We start from the raw sequence: 17,210 nt of genomic DNA on the forward strand, positions 1-17,210 counted from the left end.
GGAATACAGGGCCTCCCCATGACCTGCCTCTGCCCACGCTCCCCAACCGTCTCTCCCCTCACTGCCTCTCCCACACACCCCCAGGCACTGCTTTTGCAGAGCTGAAGATACAACCCGGGGGCTTCTCCCTGCTCAAAGCTTCTGATCCTAGCTGGAATCCTCAGCAGAGATGGGAATTTGTGTACAAGAAGAGGGCTGCTAGGCAGGGCTGGGCAGCAATGGATTTATTCAGTTGGGACTCCTTTCCCACCTGTGCTTTCCTTGCAGCCCAGCTGCCTGCGGGGAGGGGAGGATGCCCCAGAGCTGGGAATTTTGGATCAGCGATGATCCCAACTCCTTTGGTGCAGAACTGGTCCAGGTGTCCTGCACCCTCTTTGGGAACCAGACAGTGGGAAGCCCAGCCCTCCACTGTCCAGAGCTGCCTACTTGACCAGGAGTCCTGGGAACGTGGCCATGAAATTCCTGGGTCTCCAGCAGCCTGGTTGTGCCCTGAACGTGTGCTTGCAGGATTTGAAGAGGCTCATCTGCAGAAGCAGAGGATGAGGATGGATCCAGGCACAGCCCTGGGTGCAGTCAGTGGCCAGGCCCTGGCTGTCCCCATGTCCCAGCGAGGTCCCTGAGCTCCGGGCATTGTCCCTGCCCCTGGGATTGTGCTTCAGAGCCTCCTGTCCCCCTTGGTTGGCGGGTCCCGAGGCAGTCCCGTGGTGGGTGGCCAAGGATCCAGGCCAGAGCGCATGATGGGAATGATGAGATCGTCCATGTTTGGCATCACCAAAATTTTCTGAAAAGAGGAATCCGGAATAACAAATCAGTGGGTTTGAACACCACGGGGACACTGCCTGGAGGTGGCTTGGCAGGAGCCACACTGGGTCAGAGGCTGCGAACTGGAGGTCCTGGGCTCCCATCCCTGCAGCAGCAGTCCCAGGGGGGTCCCAGCCCTGGATATCAGGGTGGGGACAAGCAGGAACAGTTTATCTTTGCTCTGCCCACCTCCATGGCTTCAGGGGTGGCCACAGCAGGGCACTTTGAAGCCATCCAAATGGGTGACTTTTGGGGGGCCCATAATACCTGTGGGGACATTTCTGCTCTTTGAGCAGAGGTGAGAGGCTGAAAACAAACCCTTGGGAAGGTAAATCTCCCAAACATCCCCAAACCAGAGCAGATGGGTGGATTCAGCCCTTTTGGGGGATGTCTGCCTGGGACTGCCTGACACCCCCAACCCTCCCTGCTTGGGGCAGGCCTGCAAATGGTGGGAGGAAATCACTTTTCCTCAGCCCTGGAGCTTGTTATTTGGGTTCTGTGTCTTCACTGTTCCAAGCTGGCCAGACCAGACCAGATGTCGGCTTTTTGCAGAAACAAGTGGCCCAAACTGAGGCTGACTCTCCCTGATGGCAGCAATGCCCAAGCCTCAGCAGGGTTTGTTAAGCCCTTGAACAGCCCAGGCACCTGAAATTCGTGCTTCAGCTTCTTCTCGATCCACTCGGTGACATGCAGGAATGTCACCTCCCGCTCGCCCAGCTTCGGGCGCACCTTCAGCTCCAGCTGCGGTGGCACTCGGAAGCTGTACCTGTGAGGGGAAAGGAAAGAGGCAGGAAGCATCACCTCCCAAAGATGTGGCTCAGCCCAGGTGGCCCCACTGCTGGGTTTTAGGGAGGAGGTCACAGCTGCTCAGGGTCCCCAGATCCCGTGTTGGCCTGGGTGGAGACTCAGAGAAATGAGCCTGAGGTCTGTGAGCCCCTTTGAGGAACAGCCCTGGGTTGTTGGTGCTCAAGATGAGCCCAAAGCCCTGGAGTTGGCTCCTTGCAGGGAGCAAGGGGAGCTGGAAGGAGGATGTGCCCGTGGGGGGAAGGAGAGCTGGTACCAGACACGGTTGGTCGGTGGCGGGGGGATGTTCACGGCCAGGGTTCCTGCCAGCTCCTGCACCTCCACCGTCAGCAGCAGAGGTGTGTTGGAAACCTCCTCCATCTTCTTCTTGATGAACTCATTCTCTGTGGCCTTCTGGAAGTACTTGGACTTGGCAATCTTATCCACAAAGCGCAGGATCTTCCGGCTCGTGCTGTTGCCGCTGACATGGCTAAAGCAAGAGGAGCCCCAGCTCAGCCCTGCTGGGTTTTGGGGTCCCCCAGCCCTCTGCCACGGCACCCCACAGGGACAGAGTCCCCTCTGAAAGCTGCCACGATGTGCTGTGTGTGCCCTGCTGGGGACACTGTCCCCCAGCTCCCGTGCTGATGTGGCACCGTGCATCCGCCAGCCCCTCCCAGTGCCCCCCATGGCACAGACCCCCAGCACCCCCTTACCCCTCGGTGCCAGGCGGGGGAAGCCGCTCCCCTGGGGCTCCCACAGGCTCTGCAGTGGTGACATCTTCCTCGTCAGAGGAGCCAGCACTGGATGACTCCGCATCGCTGTCTGCCAGCAGGATCAGCCGTGGCCTGGCCCTGCAAATCCCAGGAGATCACGGGGTGCTCTGGGGACAGCAGCCTCGCCTCACTGGGGCAGGAGGAGCAGGATGAGCCCATCCATGGACAGATTCCTTACCCCTCTCTGCCTGCCTCTGCAGGGCCGCTCTCCTCTGCAGAGCTCTCCTTCCCCAGCTTGCTGAGGTTCATCTTTGTCTCCAGCGTCATCTGCAACGAGCCACTGTAGGTGACCTCCATGTCCACCCAGAGTCCTGCCAGGGAGAGGGACAGGGCGAGATCAGGTCAGCACCACAGGGGTCAGAGCTGTTTGCGCGCTGCCAAAACCTCCCAGCTTCAGAGACCGGGCTGGCAGCTCAGTAAAGCCATCCTGAAGCCAGCCTTGGGGTCCCTGTCCCTCTGTGGGGCTCTTACCTCGCTCATTGATGGTGGGGTTGGAGGCGCTGAGAACTGAGGGGATAGATGTGCCCATGTCCAGCTCTGTCAGCGTCAGCTCGTTCATGAAATACGGGAGCTGATGGAGGGAAACCCCATGGGGGACGGTCACCACGACCTGGCATGTGCCATGGAGCCTTGGGAACAAGGCTGCCCAGAGTGATCTGATGCTCCTGCCTCTCACCTTGATCTTGCTCAGCTTCTTCTGGATCTTGTTGGACACCTGCTCAGCCCAGTACTGCTCCCGCAGGAAGTCCCAGAAGATGCGCCCCACCAGCGCATTCATCCAGGCCATGCTCGCCGTGTCCTCGAGCTGTGGAGGGACAGCAGCCACCAGCCCCTGCAGCGAGGTGGCCCCGTGAGCAGTGGAAAACCTGCTGTCCTGGTGCTCTCCTGCCCCAGGGCTTGGCTGCTCACACAAACCACAGACTGGAAGTGGCTCTGTGTGGGGTCCATCAGCCTCTGCTTAGCGCTCGAGTCCTGCTCCCAGTGCTGGATTTGTCCCACTCACCTTTGTGGGCGTGGGGCTGCCCAGAGCTCCATGAGAGGGGCTCCGGTCTGGGCTGTGTGCCCCCTGTGCTGGCATGAATCGGGCCATGTAGGTGCTGAAATCCAGGTAAATCTCCTCAACGCTTCCCGACAGATCCTTGGCTGAATCTGTGGATGGGATGTCCTCAGCGCTGCCCCCACTGCTGCTGCCGCTGCTCTGCGAAGCTGATCCCATGCCTGGGGATGTGGAATCACAGAATCATTTAGCTTGGAAAATCCCTCCAATGTCATCAATCCAACCATTCCCCAGCACCTCTCCAAGTGCCACATCCACAGGGATTTAACTCCTTCCAGGGGGACTCCACCCCTGCCCTGGGCAGCTGTGCCAGGCCTGGACCACCCTTTCAGTGGAAGAATTTTGCCTAATATCCAATCTGTTGGGTCAGGATAGCATCAGGGGTGACGTGATGCCTGTCCATGACGCCAGTGACATGCCACCCACTCTGTGCTGACGAGGTGAACCCTCTTGGCTACACTTTGGGCTCCTCCATGTCCCTCTGTGCTCATTGCTGCCCACCAATGGATTGTGTTCCAGGATCAGTCCTGGCACAGAGCAGAGGCTGCTCCTCACCTGCTCTGGTGTCACCGTGACTGCTAGGTGTCCCATGGGAGGCTTGCACGAGGTGCTGGTACCACTCCTCCTTCTCCCGCCCTGTCCTCCCAAACAGGTACAGGCACCTCTCCCTGCAGTCCCCTGGGATGTCCTGCCCGGGCACCGGCACCTTCCTTGTCCCCTCATCCCCCTGCAGCTCCGTGTCGTGCTCCTCGCTGCTCCTGCCCTCTCCCTCCGCCGTCTCGGGGAGGAGCACACAGATGGGATATTTCTTGTTCCACGTCCGCTTTCGGGCCAGGCTGGGGGGGCACAGGAAGACCTGCAGCACCGAGAGCGGGATGAGGCCGGGCCAGGCATGGGGGGTCCCCGTGGGAGGGTCCTGGGGACCTCCAGGCTCACCTTGGCGTCGGTCAGGTCGTAGCAGCGATGGCTGACGAAGACTGCGTCCAGGATCTCCTCCTCGAATGTGGCTCGGCGCGGGATGTTGCTCTTGGGATAGGACAGCTTGAGGGTGGACCCGTCCAGCACAGCGAGCACCGAGTGCGTGAGCGACGGATGGAAAAGCTCGGGGTCGTACACGTGCAGCTGATTCATCCAGCCCTGGAAAAGGGGGAAGAGGGAGCCGGCTGCTTCCTGCTCACCACGGGCACCTCCAACTCTGCAGCCCCCTCCATCCCCTCATCCCGGACCGCCCCTCTCCTACCTGGAGGTGGGGCGTTTCCCGCGGCTCCCCCGGGAGCAGCTTGGGGCGCAGGCGGCCCCACGGTCCCCGAGCGGCCGGCGGGGCCTTGGGCACGAGGAGGAGGACGGCGAGGAAGCCCAGCAGCAGCCCGCAGAGCAGCCCCACGCCGAGCCCGGCGGCGTAGGGCGGCAGCGGCAGCACCAGGTACCCGTAGGCGAGGAGGGCGATGGAGGCGAGCGCTCTGCCGGGCACGGTGGCCCCGGACCGCGCCGGCGGCGGCTCCTCGGGGGTTGGGAGCGGGGGTTCGGCGTCTCTCTGTGCCACCTCCACCACCTGGATCACGTCCCCGTAGGAGCAGATCTCGTAGCGGCAGTTCAGGGTGGGCTCCCAGGGCGTCCAGTCCCGCACCCGGCGGCCTCCGGGCCCGCGGCTGCCCCCGGGGCTGCCCCCCGGCTCCTTGGCCCGGGTCGTGGGGCTGCTGTCCTCGGCCATGAGGCGGCTGAGGCGGCTGAGGGGCTCCTGCACGGCCTCCGACAGCCGCCGCCTCGTATCCTCCAGCCTGGCGTCGCGCAGCCGGAGCAGGCCGGCTCGGCTCTCCGACGGGGACACGCTGGGCGACGATGGAGCCGTGCGCGACTTGGCCGGGCTCAGCCGGGGCTGGGGGGCCCGGGGGAGGTCGGCCAGGAGCATCCCCCCGGGCTGGGGCGAGGGGGGACGCTTTGCGTCCCCGTCCGCCGTGTGAAGGGGCCCGCAGCCATCCCGGCCGCCGGTGTCCTCCCTGGTGCCGCCGGGATGGGGCGTTGGTCCCTCGGTGTCCCCACGGCGAGGTGAGCCCGGGGACGGTGCCAGGGCTGGAGAGGCGTCTGCTGCCACCGCAGCCTGGTCTGCCATCGCTCGCATCGCCGAGGGCACTGCCGAAGGACAGGGAAGCAGCTGTCAGAGCTGGAAGAGCTCCGGGTCACCTCAGGGCACGGAACATCCCTGCCCTACTCCTGCCAGCCCCATCGGCATCACCCGGGGGCATCTCCCGGGACCCATCGCTCTGGGCTGGGCGCCTTCCAGCCTGTTTGGGGATGCGCTTGGGGCATAGAGCTTGTGGCTCTCCTTGTGCTTCCCGACAGGGAGGGGATGCAGAAGGCTCCGTGGTGAGATGAGCTCAGTGGCTGCGTGTGGGAAACCGCTTGTCTAACGAGGATAAACCTCAGCCAGGCAATTAGCAACGGGGCTGCCGAGAGCCCGGGGCTGCCAGCCAGGGCTGCTGCCAGCCAAAGCAGGGGGATTTTCCGCACCAGGACATTCCACTGGTCCCAGTGCGAGTGCTGGGGCTGCGAGGAGGGATGCCAGGCCAGGGGGCAGGACTCCCTGACTCCTCTAAATGTTCACGGTTTGGCCCCTGATTCAAGCACTGCATGAATCCAAAATGGAGCCAGCCCAAGCTGCAGCCCCAGTGCAGCGTGGGGATGCTCCATAAGCACAGCCAGCAATCTCTGGCTTTACTAAGGGGGCACACAAGTTTTTCTAACACAAAATTTCCATTGTCTTGAGGGGGTCTGTGGCCTCAACAAAGTGCAATCCTGTCCCCACCAGCTGCCACTATCCCTCATGGCATCACTCCTGCCAAAGCCATGGGCTGACCCGCTCTGAGCCGTGCCCCCTCCGTGATTTTGAGAGGGAGAAGGGATCTGCAGGAAGGGCTCTGCAGGGCCACCGCGGTGCTGAGTCAGCTCCCAGCGGGTCCATGGAGTGCTCAGCCCCCCCTGCCCTCTTCCCCTCACAGCATCCCTGCAGCAGGAGCAGGAATGCATCCCAGGGACCCTGGGGCTGCCTCACGCTCGCACCGAACCGCCCTGGATCTTCAAAGCTCCTCAGTGCCAGGAATTAATTACAGGCTGTGCCGCAGCTGCCTCCAGCCCCCTTTATATAATCTCCGCTCTTGCTTTGCTTCTCCTTTACAGGAGCCACTTGTTAACCCCAAGTCATCCACGGGTGATTATCCTGGTGGTCCCAGCTCCCTGCAGAGAACCTGGCTGTTGCTGTCCAGCCCGTGGGCAGGGCTGTGGCACTGCTGGCACCACCAGCACCTGGCAAGGCACCAAAACAGCCAAACAAGGAGTGAGCAGAGGGAAATGAGAAGTGGAGCTGGGCCTGAGAGGAGACCTGCTCTAATGGAAAGTGTTCCTGTCCACTGCAGGGGTGGTCTTTAAGGTCCCTTCCAACCCAAAGCATTCCATGATTCTGTGATTCCAAGGGATCCCTCCCCTGATGCCGCAGGGCCCTGTCCACCTCCCACCCCAGCACTGCAGCCCGGGCACCCCCTGCCCCTCATCATGCAGGGTTCTCAGTGGCACCACATCACAGCCACTCCCAGTGTCCCCAGTACTGCCCATCACCCTTGGCTGTTCCTACCAGAACGTCCCTGGGCTGGTCCTTGCAGGGTCCTGCCCGGCCCCTGCTCCGTGTCCCTGCCAGGTCAGGGGGACAGTGTCTCCCCAGTGCTGGGCTCAGTGCTGCCGGTGTTCCACTCTGCCGTGCCCGGCTCTCCGTTCCCACCGTTCCCGTACTCGTGGGTTTTAAAAGCTAAAAAAAAATAAGGCAAAAAAAAGAAGTCTGTTTCCTGAGAGACCATTAGCACGGTGGAAGACGGAGATAATAATAGCCTGGGCTTGTATGGGAGTTCTCCTCTGGCAGGGATGGTGAGTACAGCGGGGGCTACGCTGCTGCTGCTGCAACAGCCACCTCTGGGGAGGGGGTGCTGGAAGGTGGGGTGCAGCAGGATAGACCCTGCTGGGTGCCCTGGCTGGACCACCAGCACCCCGAGAGGGAGGTGCAGCCCCGGGGGAGGCTTTGCTGCTGGCTCAGGCATCACAGAGAAAACGCTGAGCGTGGAGGTGGCCCAGCACTACCCCACCTCCCAGCCCGGAGCTCGTTCCCAGCCCGTGGCCCTGCAGGATCGTGGGGATCTTTTTGCTCTTTACAGGATAAATTGGATATGAAGGTCCTTGCAAGTGTTTTCATGGGGGCAGCTGGGTGTGCTCAGCTGGGTCACAGGGTGATGGGATGATGGTGGCTTTGGAGGTGCCAGCAAACAGCTCTCACGGGGTGATCCCTCCTGTTTGGGACATCCCTGGAAGGGTTTGGGGCTGAGTGGGATGTCTCTTGAGGAGCAGTGCTTGGGACACCCAGCCCAGGATGGTCACATCTCTGCAGGGCGGGGGCACAAGACCCCTAATGACAGTGTCCCCCCTCACTGTGTGTGGACACACCAAAGCCGTAACCATCAGTGAGAATCTCCACTGGATTCCAGCTCCAAAATTCCACTCCTTGCTCCCAGCTTTGGTTCAAATTCAAGTCTTGGACGTGACCTGACAGAGACAAGCTGAGACCCAGCTTGGGCTGGTGTCTTGGGGCATCTCCCCCTAAAACATTCCCTTCACATGGGCAAGGGAGCAGGAGGTGGCATGGCACAGACTGGCATGGTGGGAGCTCCCAGGGGACACTGCCTGCCTGGTGTTTGCTTTGGTTGTAGAATCAGGGAGTTAATTGAAATATCAACTTCATTAACTTCCCTCAGTCCTCTGTGGTTAATTAGGGTGGCAGTGGTGCTGCTGGCGGGGATGTGGAACCACAGCAGCGCTTTCCTGACCCAGCCAAAGGAGCTGGAAATCCCTCTCTAATTATCTGCACAAAACGCTGTGACAGAACCCGGCTGTGACGCTGTCCCTGGAGCACTCTGCATTATCCCGAGATCAGGGAGCACCAAGGTGGCTTTGAGGGAATTCTGCAAGCTCAGAATGTAACTTTGGCTGATGGGCTGGGCAGTGTGGGATCCCAGCTCCATCCTCTGCTCCCAGTTGCACATTACATCGCTCCTTCTCAGGGGTTTTACTGGTGGATACAGGAGTGGGTTTCATGCTGCTGGGGGAGCGAGGAGTGAGGTGGGCTTTGGAGTGCCTCCAGCAGGGTGTCAAGAGCCAGCCAGCCCCAGGACCCACTCCCAAAGCCTCTACACCACCCTGTGCATCCCAGGGCTTGAACCTCGTCCTGCCTCTCTATGGACTCTGCTTCGCTCCCATGTCTCAGTTATTCCCAATATCTGCTCATCTTCCTGAGACTTTCACATCCCTCGTGGCACGGCCCCTGCAGCTCACAGGAGCTCTCAGCCATGGGAAAGGATCCAGCCGGTTCCAACATCCATCCCATTCACAGGCACAGCCTCACTGTCGGAATTCCAGGGAACAGCAGTTATTCCATGGTTGATGCTGCCAAGACCTGCTGGCTGCTGCGGCTCCTTCCACCGCCTGGAAATCCACACCTCTAAGGTGTGCGGGGCCCTGGAGTCTATTTGGAGCTTTCACTGACATCCCGCTCCTCTGATCTCGGTGGATCTTACGGGAAGCGCTTTCAAAGCAGCGCATCCCCCTCCCTCCCGTGCGGTGACGCGGCGCGTTCCCGGCTCCCCGCGCCCCGCGGTGCGGAGCCCCTTCCTCCCCCTGCCCGGGCTCCTGCCACGAGCCATCAATCCCGGGGCTGCAGCGGGAGCTCAGCCCGCCCGGGATGAAGCCTGACCTAATTCAAAGCGGCGGCATGCAGAGGGCAGCGGCACCGCCGGCGCCGGCCCCACGCCGGGGTCCCGCAGCCCCGGGGGGAGCTCCCGGCCGCCGGACACGTCCCTTGGCGTTAGGGAATGGGGATCCATCCAAGCGCGTCGCTGCGGCCGCAGGGCCAGGGCGGCAGAGCCAGACCCCAGTTTTTGTCCAAAAGGCACCAAAATTTTTTCCTCTCGCACCAAGGAAGGTGCCATTCCCACGAGAGCCTAAGCCCGGGGAGTCATCCGAGAGGTTTTGGATAAACTACAAAAGAAGGGATTTGTGGTGCTAGTTTTTGGAAGGAGAAGGAACCTGCAGCAGCTCAGCCCCTTTGGAAACCTGCCCAGGTTCACCTTCAAAGCCCTCACCTTGCCACATGCCGGGCTGTCACCGCCTCCTCTCCGGGACCCCCCGCGCCCACGACGGGCCCCGATCGGACCCCGCATCCCTCCGTGGGAGGGTCCCAACGGGTGACCCCGGCTCTGCGCTCCCGGGGCAGGGTGGTCCCGCTGTGCCCGCTCCTGCACCCATCCGCAGAGCCCTGGGGGTGCTTGAGGGACCCCCAGTCTCAACCGCCACCAACCCTGCTGGGGAAATCGGGGCTGCCCGGCCCCGCCGCCCGCCCTGGGGCCCCGCAGCGCCGGTACCTGCGGCAGGCGGAGGGGCCCGGGGAGCCGGGAAGGGCCGGTCGGTCCCGGTGATGGAGAAGGAAGAGCAAAGCCGGGGAGTCGGAGTGGCCCCAGAGCCGGGGGAGGATAATGTGGGGGTCAGTCCCGGTGCCGGGGGGGACCGGACCTTGTGCCGGGGAAGAAGAGCCGGTGCCGGTGCCAGCACCAGTGACGGTGTCGGCGCTGGCGGAGGCCGGTCGGTCCTGGTGCCGGGATCCAAGTACTGATGTCGGTGCCGGGATAGCAGGCCCGGAGCCGGTGCCGGTTCCGGTGGCAGTACCGGCGGTGAAGAGCCGGTGCCGGAGGCTCCGTCGCGGTCCCGCTGCCGGCTGCAGATGCCCAGAGCCGGGCTGGCGCCCGCCCCGCTCCCGCCGGCGGTGCCGGAGCATCCGCAGCCCCGAGCCGGCTCCGCGCTCCGCCCCGCGCCCCCCGCGCCGCCCCGCGCCCCCCCTCCCGCATCCCCCTCGCCGGGGCTGCCCCTCCCTCCGCCACCGCCCCGGGGAGGCCGCGCGGGGGCTGCGGGCCCGGGCCGGGGTCCCCGCGGGGATGGAGGGGTCGGAGCGGGGCCCCCCCGGTACCGGGACCCCCCTGGTACCGCCGGGCCCGCAGCGCCCTCTGCGGGCGGCGGGGCGGGGCTGCAGGGGCGGGGCCGGAGGAGAGGCCGGGGGCGGGACACGGGGGGGGCCCGGCGAGGGGCGGGACACGGGGCTGGCCCGGTGGATGGGCGGGACACGGGGCTGGCCCGGTGGATGGGCGGGACACGGGGCTGGCCCGGTGGATGGGCGTGGCGGGGGGGCGCGGCCGGGCCAGCGGAACGGGCCGGGGCCGCGGGCGCAGCCATGTCCTTCTGCTCTTTCGTGGGGGGAGAGGTGTTCAAGGACCACTTCCAGCCGGGTGAGGGGCTCCCCACGGGCTCCGGGGGTGCGGCCGGGGGGGATCCCCAGCGGGGCGGGCAGGGGGTGTCACCCGGCAAAGCGGAACCCTCCGGGTGAGCGTTTGAGGGGGGATTAGGGGGATGTCCTTTTGCGGAGCATCCTCCACCCGTGGGTCCGGCTGGGGGTCCCCGCTCTGCCGTCCTTGTTGGGCTCCTCCCAATGGGGTGGGGGAATCCTTCCCGATTGTGGGGGGGGGGGGGTCCTGATAGGGGCTCGGGGGTTCGGTCCCTATAGGAGCCCCTTGGGGGGGGATCCTGTCCTGTGGCAACCCCTATGGGGAATGGGGGTCCTGCCCCTCCACCCCCGTGCCTGGCCCTGGGGGTTCCGTGGGGATCCGGCAGCCACAGCCACAGCGACCCACGTGGGCAAAGTCCCACGGGGGTGTCCCGTGTCACCGCGCTGATGCGACCCCCCCGCTGTCCCCTGCACTGACCGCTCTCGTGCTGCCCTCCCCAGGCATCTACGTGTGTGCCAAGTGTGGCCATGAGCTGTTCTCCAGCCGGGCCAAGTACGAGCACTCGTCCCCGTGGCCAGCGTTCACCGAGACCCTGCACGGGGACAGCGTGGCCAAGCGCGAGGAGCGCCCGGGGGCTTTAAAGGTGCCGATCCCCGAACCCTTGGGATGTAACAAAAAAACACCCCCGGGCTTGTTTTCCATGAGCCCGTGAGAAAGCCGGATTGCTGCCAACCCCTCCCCTTGCTCTTCCAGGTGACGTGTGGCAAGTGTGGCAACGGGCTGGGCCACGAATTCCTCAACGATGGGCCCAAGAAGGGCCAGTCCCGCTTCTGAATATTCAGCAGCTCGCTGAAGTTCGTCCCGAAAGGTACCAGCTGTGGCTTGGCAGCTGTCCCAGCCCAGGGAGTTATTTTGGGGGCACGCTGTGTGCGCTGCAGTGCTTTCGGCAGCGCAGCCCTGGCAGTGCTGATAACACCAGAGAGCTGCTCATGGACTAAATCAGGCTCAGCCTGCTCAGCTCAAGGCTCCCCGACCTCCCACTGGAGCTCCTGGGTGTGACCACGGGTCTCCATGGGTTTGAGGGGTGGCTGAGCTTTGGGGGGGTTCACTGGGGGTGCAAAGAGAGGGCAGAGAGCCCCTGTGGTGGCACTGAGGGCCTGGGGGGGTTTACTGGTCACTCCTTGGGGAAGTTGCCCAAGAAAAGGCTGTCGAGGAAAGGCCGCAGGAGGCCAAATTCCAGGCAGCACCACAGCCATGAGCTGCTGTCCTGCTTGTCAGGTGATGTTGTGTAGCAAAACTCCCAAATAAAAAGGTTCTTGAGGAAGGAACATGAGCCCCGATTGTTCCTTTTGCAGGTAAAGCTGAAAATGACCTGAAGGAGAAATAAGCGAGCTGCTGCACCTGGCACTGCCCTGGGCTGATCCTGCCTTCACTCCTTGGAGTGCACTGTCCTGCCAAGGGGACCCACAGCAGCAGGAACTCCAAGGAAGCTCCTGATTTCCCTGTTCCAGTTTGCCCCTGATGTCACGGTTTCCGCTTGATTTCCCTGCCAAGGTTTTATCCCCTTATTTCCCCATCATGGTTCCCCATTTTCCCTGTTTCAGTTCCTTCCGATTTCTCTGTCATAGTTCTCTCCTGATTTCCCTGTCACGGTTTTCCCCTGATTTCCTTGTCAAGGTTTTATCCCCTGGTTTCCCTAATCTGGTTCCCCTCTGGTTTCGCTGTCACGGGTCTCTCCTGGTTTCCCTGGTCCAGTTCCTCCTTGGGGCTCCATCCAAGGAGCTCCTGTGCCTGTGCTCCTGCCTCTGCTGAGCTCTGGGGAGGTTTTGCTGCTGACTTCAGCTGAGCCAGGACAGTCTCCAGATCCCAGCCAGGCACTGATGCAATCCAGGATCGCTCCTCTGGCACTTCCAGGGAGTAGCGCGGGATTAGCCGAGGTCAGAGTGTGGGTTAATCCCTGGAGCTATTCTGGGCTGGGATCATGGTATGAATTGTCCTATATAAACCCTTCCAGGGTGCTGGGGCAAGGATGTTTTATGGTCCCACTGGGCAGCATCCAGGTGTTTTCCCCCTCTGCCCACCTCGCACACAGCACAGACGGTTCCACATCCACGTCCTCGACTCTGCCCTGGCCTTACTTGATTTAGCACTGTGTAATAAATTCCAGTGGCACTCAGGCTCCTCCTGGCTGTGCCCTGGTGGGAGGGAGGCCAGAACTGGGCCCACGGGCTGCGCTTGGCACCGCTCAGGCTCCGGGAATCGCGTCTGCGCTGCCTCAATGCTCCCAAGGGCTGTCACACTGATTCTCCTTAATTCGGCTCCTGATTTGTGGCCTTCCCTCCCTGTCCAAGAAGCCAAATCCTCCTCTGGAATTGGTACACAAGATCTTTAAAGATGGGGAAGGCTGTTGCTGACCCGTGGGGTTTAGAGGGGCCGCGCTGCCGGTGCTGTTCTGGTGCAGCTGCACTCGGGGACACACTGGGGGCTTTTCTCTCCGTGTGTTTTGCCTCAATCCCATGGATCCAAGGGCACATGGGGAAGTTTGCCACACCAGCTCCTGGAGCTCAACTGCTGGTCTTGTACCTCTTTCCATACTGAAAATAAAGCACTATTCACTGTGTTGGAGTGTTAAACACACTGGGAATGGCATCCCAGTGCCGGGGGTTCCTTCTCCGCTCCGGGGCTGCAGGGATGGGGAGGCTGGGAGGGGTGGGATGTGTGTGGTTTTACCTGGAATCTTTCCCATTACCTCAGGTTTTGCCATGGGAAAGGGGGATGCTGATGCATTGGAGGCCTCTGGGCATTCCCAGGGCCAAAGCTCCACTGGGAAGGTTTCCTTTTTGCTCCACTTCGCACTTTTCCCAAGTGAAGCTGATTTTATCTTGTTCCGAGTGTGTTCTTGGTACTTCCTGGGCTGTCAGGATTTTCTGGGCACAGGGAGCTGAGTTTCTCACCTGAACTTCCCCACACAAAGCTGTCTGCAGGACTGGAAGCCACAACCCTCGGCCTCAAAAGGGGATCTTCACCCCCGTGGAGCTGGATACCAGATCCCTGGAGCCTGGAGGCTTGAGCTGGGCTTTGCCAGATTCCCTGCTCCAATGGGGTAAAGTTCTCTCTGGAACACAGGAGCCAGTGCCAGCTCTCCCCCATTGCCCTCACCTCGGGTCAACCTCCAGCTCTTAATTATTCACCAGGTTCCAGTCTGAAGGTCCAAGCTGCCTTTTGACTGACTAATCCTTGGATTTTAGGATATTAAGGGGAAATTCTTCCCTGTGATGGTGGAGAGGCCCTGGCACAGGCTGCCCAGAGAAACTGTGTCTGCCCCTGGATCCCTGGAAGTGTCCAGGGCCAGGTTGGACAGGGCTTGGAGCAGCCTGGGACAATGGAAGGTGTCCCTGCCCTGGCACGAGTGGCACTGGATGGGCTTTAAGGACCCTTCCCACCCAAACCATTCCAGAAGTCTCCCAAGTCACGTGACATCCATGTGAGCCCTGGAGTGCTGGAAGTGTGGAAGGATGGGATTTTTGGAGTGGTTTCCCCTGAGATGCTGCAGTGGGAGGAAACCGTGGGAGTGTCAGCGGTGAGGGGATGGCAGAGCTTCCTCCCATCGCGGGCAGCGGGTGCCAGGGGAGATCCAGCCGGGATCCCTCCCACTCCTGCCCTGCCCAGCAGCCTGTGTGTGCCACGGGGATCCGGCCGGAATTCCACGCTGCCTTGCAGTTCGTGGATGCGGGCACGGGAGGGTGCAAGTGCCTTTCCTAACCCTTCCAGGAAGAGATGGGAAGGAGGAGGATGCTCCTGTGGGATCCTGTGCATCCACCCCTGCAGCAACAAGGAAATATCCCCGGAGCCAAAAACCCCGGGATGGTTTAAACAAGGGTGGGACATTTTCATGGAAATGTGGCTGGAGATGGGATTTTAGTAGGAATATTAAAGACCTGAAGGTGGAGAGCTCCAGGCAACGCCTGATGCTGAGGATTCAGGATGCAATCCCGCAGGACGGATCTCATCCCAGCTTCCCGAGCACCCTCTGCCCTGGGCACCGCAGGATCCTTCCCCCTCCCCGGATCCCTCTGGCTGCTCGGGGCACTCGGAAATCTGCTCTTCCCTCCCTCACTCCATGGCCCGGGCGTTCCCTGTGCCATTCCTCCTCATTTAATTATCCCACTAATGACAATTCTGCCTTAACGAGAGGACTTTGCTTAGTCGGGAGCAGCCGCCCCAGCCCGGCTTTAACGGCACAAATTCAATTACGTTTCCAGGCCGACACAAACTTCCCTGATTGTTTAAGAAATCATTCATTTCCTCCCCCGTAGCCTCCAGCTGACCTCCCTTTAGAGTTTTGTCATTTTTTTTTCCCCACATGCCACGCACAGGACCTGCCCCTGACCCTCCTCGGGATGGTTCCAGCCGCCGGCAAAGCATCCAGAGCCCGCCGAGATTTAGATTAATTCTCTAATAAGACAACAAGCCCTATAGAAATTATGTTATCCAAGGAAAAGGAAAATGACCTGGAGGCACTCGGAAGCTCTAATTACCGCTATTCCTTGGAGCCGGTGCCTGGCTGCTCCTGCTCCTCCTGCACCCTGGAATTCTCAGACATGTTTCCAGTGGCTGCCCAGCATCACAGCGATGGCTCCTTTAATATTTGTGTCATTTTATTTAATATTTCCTTTTGATCCATGCTTTTTCCCACTCCAAAAGCCCAAGACTCCAAAGCAGCAGTTTTGGGTAGTTACACGTCCCTCGGGACAGGGAGCACAGCCTGATTTGGGATACTCTGGCACCATCGTTCCCAACAAACGTTGCCTTCATCCCAAGCTGTGCCAGGTCCTGTCCCTTTGGTGGTCTCTGGAGCATCAGTTTGCTTCAAAGGGATTATTTGGGTTCTTTTTGGGGCTGTGAAAATGCAGGTTTGTGTTAATTACAGGAAATAAAGGGATGGAAATTTTAAAAAATCCTACCCCGTCATGATTTCCTGGTGACACGGGGTTGGCAGGAGAGGAGCCTCCCATCACCTCACCTGCTGCATCCCAGATCTCACCTGTCCCCCAGCACCTCCAGCTGCAGCTGGAGAAAATCCAAGGCTTATTCCACTTCATTCACCAATAATAACTTCATGCCCCTATCCCAAATTCCACCTCTAGCTGGGCACTGGCTGATCCCATTCCCGAAGTTTTGTTGATCTCACAGAACCCCTCAGAGCCACAAGGTGTGGAAATTTGTTTTCGGTTTGTGGTGTGTGTTAATGAGGAGATAATGACTGGAGACATCCAGAGCGGGTCTGAGCACGCAGGAAAAATGTTTAGCCCAAGGAAAATTTTAATCCTTTTTTTTTTTTTCCCCCTTCCCTGGTTGTCGAGATCCGACTTTTTAAGGCAATTAGTGAGGCTTTAGTTGTTAATCAGTCATACTTAGACACTCGCTTTGGGGTCTTATCTCCTGCTCCCAAGTGAGCATCGCCTCTAATCATGAGCTTCACTTTTGATGTGGGAAATACCTGTCCCAGGCGTGTTCCTGCGCCGGCTGCACCAGGGCAACACATGCGAGGTTCAGATGGAATATTAAGAAAATTTTCTTGTGGAAGAGGTTGTAAAGCTCTGGAACTGACTGGTGCAGCCACCAGCTCTGGAAGTGTTTGAGGACATGTGGAGGTAGCCCTTAAGGACATGGGTTAGTGGTGACCATGATGAGCTTTAAGGTCTTTTCCAACTCTAACAATTCCAGGAGTCCATGCCTGAAGAGCCATGTCCACCATGGGCTCCATGCTCACGCCAACTGCATCCCAAGTTTTTGAGGGTGGCTTCCTTCTGGGTGTCCCAGCCTCTGCCTGGGGTGGGACTGATCCCCCCCATGCCGTGGGTGCCGATGGAGCCAGCACAGGAATGTCACAGCTCTGCTGCCCTCCCCATGCTCCAGTGTGGAGCTGGGTGAACTCAAACCACATCACCCCTGTGGCCCTGGGGAAGGGTTCACCAGGGACGAATGTTTCAGGCTGTGCCAGCGTCGCTCCAGCCTCGTGCCAGCATCAGTCTGGCCCTGGGAGCACCCAGTCAGGCTTGTGCCAGCATCAGTCCATCTCTGCCAGCATCGGTCTGGCCCTGCCAGCATCAATCCAGCTCTGCCAGCACCAGTTCAGCCCTGCCAGCATCAATCCAGCTCTGCCAGCACCAGTTCAGCCCTGCCAGCATCATCCCAGCCCTGCCAGCATCATCCCAGCCCTGCCAGCATCAGTCCAGCCCTGCACCAACACTGTCCAGCCTTCCCAGCACTGGTGCAGCCTCATGCCAGCATCACCCCAGCCCTGTGAGCATCAGTCCAGCACTCCCAGCAGCATCACAGCCCTCCCAGCACCGTTCCAGCCCTTCCCCAGCATCATTCCAGCCCTGTGAGCATCCATCCAGCCCTGTGGCTGCTCCTGTGGCCACCCCG

The 17,210-nt window shown here is 60.8% G+C and overlaps 2 protein-coding genes across 2 annotated transcripts; one reads left to right on the forward strand and one right to left on the reverse strand.

Moving 5' to 3' along the window:
- Positions 1–219: 219 nt before the first annotated feature.
- Positions 220–7,163, reverse strand: LOC138118633 (testis-expressed protein 2-like). Its single transcript, XM_069029751.1, has 12 exons — positions 7,040–7,163; positions 4,655–5,544; positions 4,351–4,551; positions 3,970–4,270; positions 3,361–3,575; positions 3,034–3,189; positions 2,829–2,928; positions 2,536–2,668; positions 2,298–2,435; positions 1,862–2,074; positions 1,447–1,567; positions 220–781 (listed from the first exon to the last, which is right to left on the reverse strand). The coding sequence occupies exons 2-12, from the start codon at positions 5,531–5,533 to the stop codon at positions 656–658; spliced, it is 2,583 nt and encodes an 860-aa protein (XP_068885852.1). The 5' UTR covers positions 5,534–5,544; positions 7,040–7,163; the 3' UTR covers positions 220–655.
- A 3,507-nt stretch (positions 7,164–10,670) lies between these two features.
- MSRB1 (methionine sulfoxide reductase B1) lies at positions 10,671–13,398 on the forward strand. The gene is made up of 4 exons (XM_069030016.1): positions 10,671–10,781; positions 11,279–11,421; positions 11,532–11,646; positions 12,134–13,398. Exons 1-4 carry the CDS (start codon positions 10,727–10,729, stop codon positions 12,163–12,165), a joined length of 345 nt encoding a protein of 114 aa, XP_068886117.1. The 5' UTR covers positions 10,671–10,726; the 3' UTR covers positions 12,166–13,398.
- The last annotated feature ends 3,812 nt before the right edge of the window (positions 13,399–17,210 follow it).

Source organism: Aphelocoma coerulescens, chromosome 14, assembly GCF_041296385.1.
Source record: "Aphelocoma coerulescens isolate FSJ_1873_10779 chromosome 14, UR_Acoe_1.0, whole genome shotgun sequence".
In the NCBI taxonomy this organism is placed as follows: Eukaryota; Metazoa; Chordata; class Aves; order Passeriformes; family Corvidae; genus Aphelocoma; species Aphelocoma coerulescens.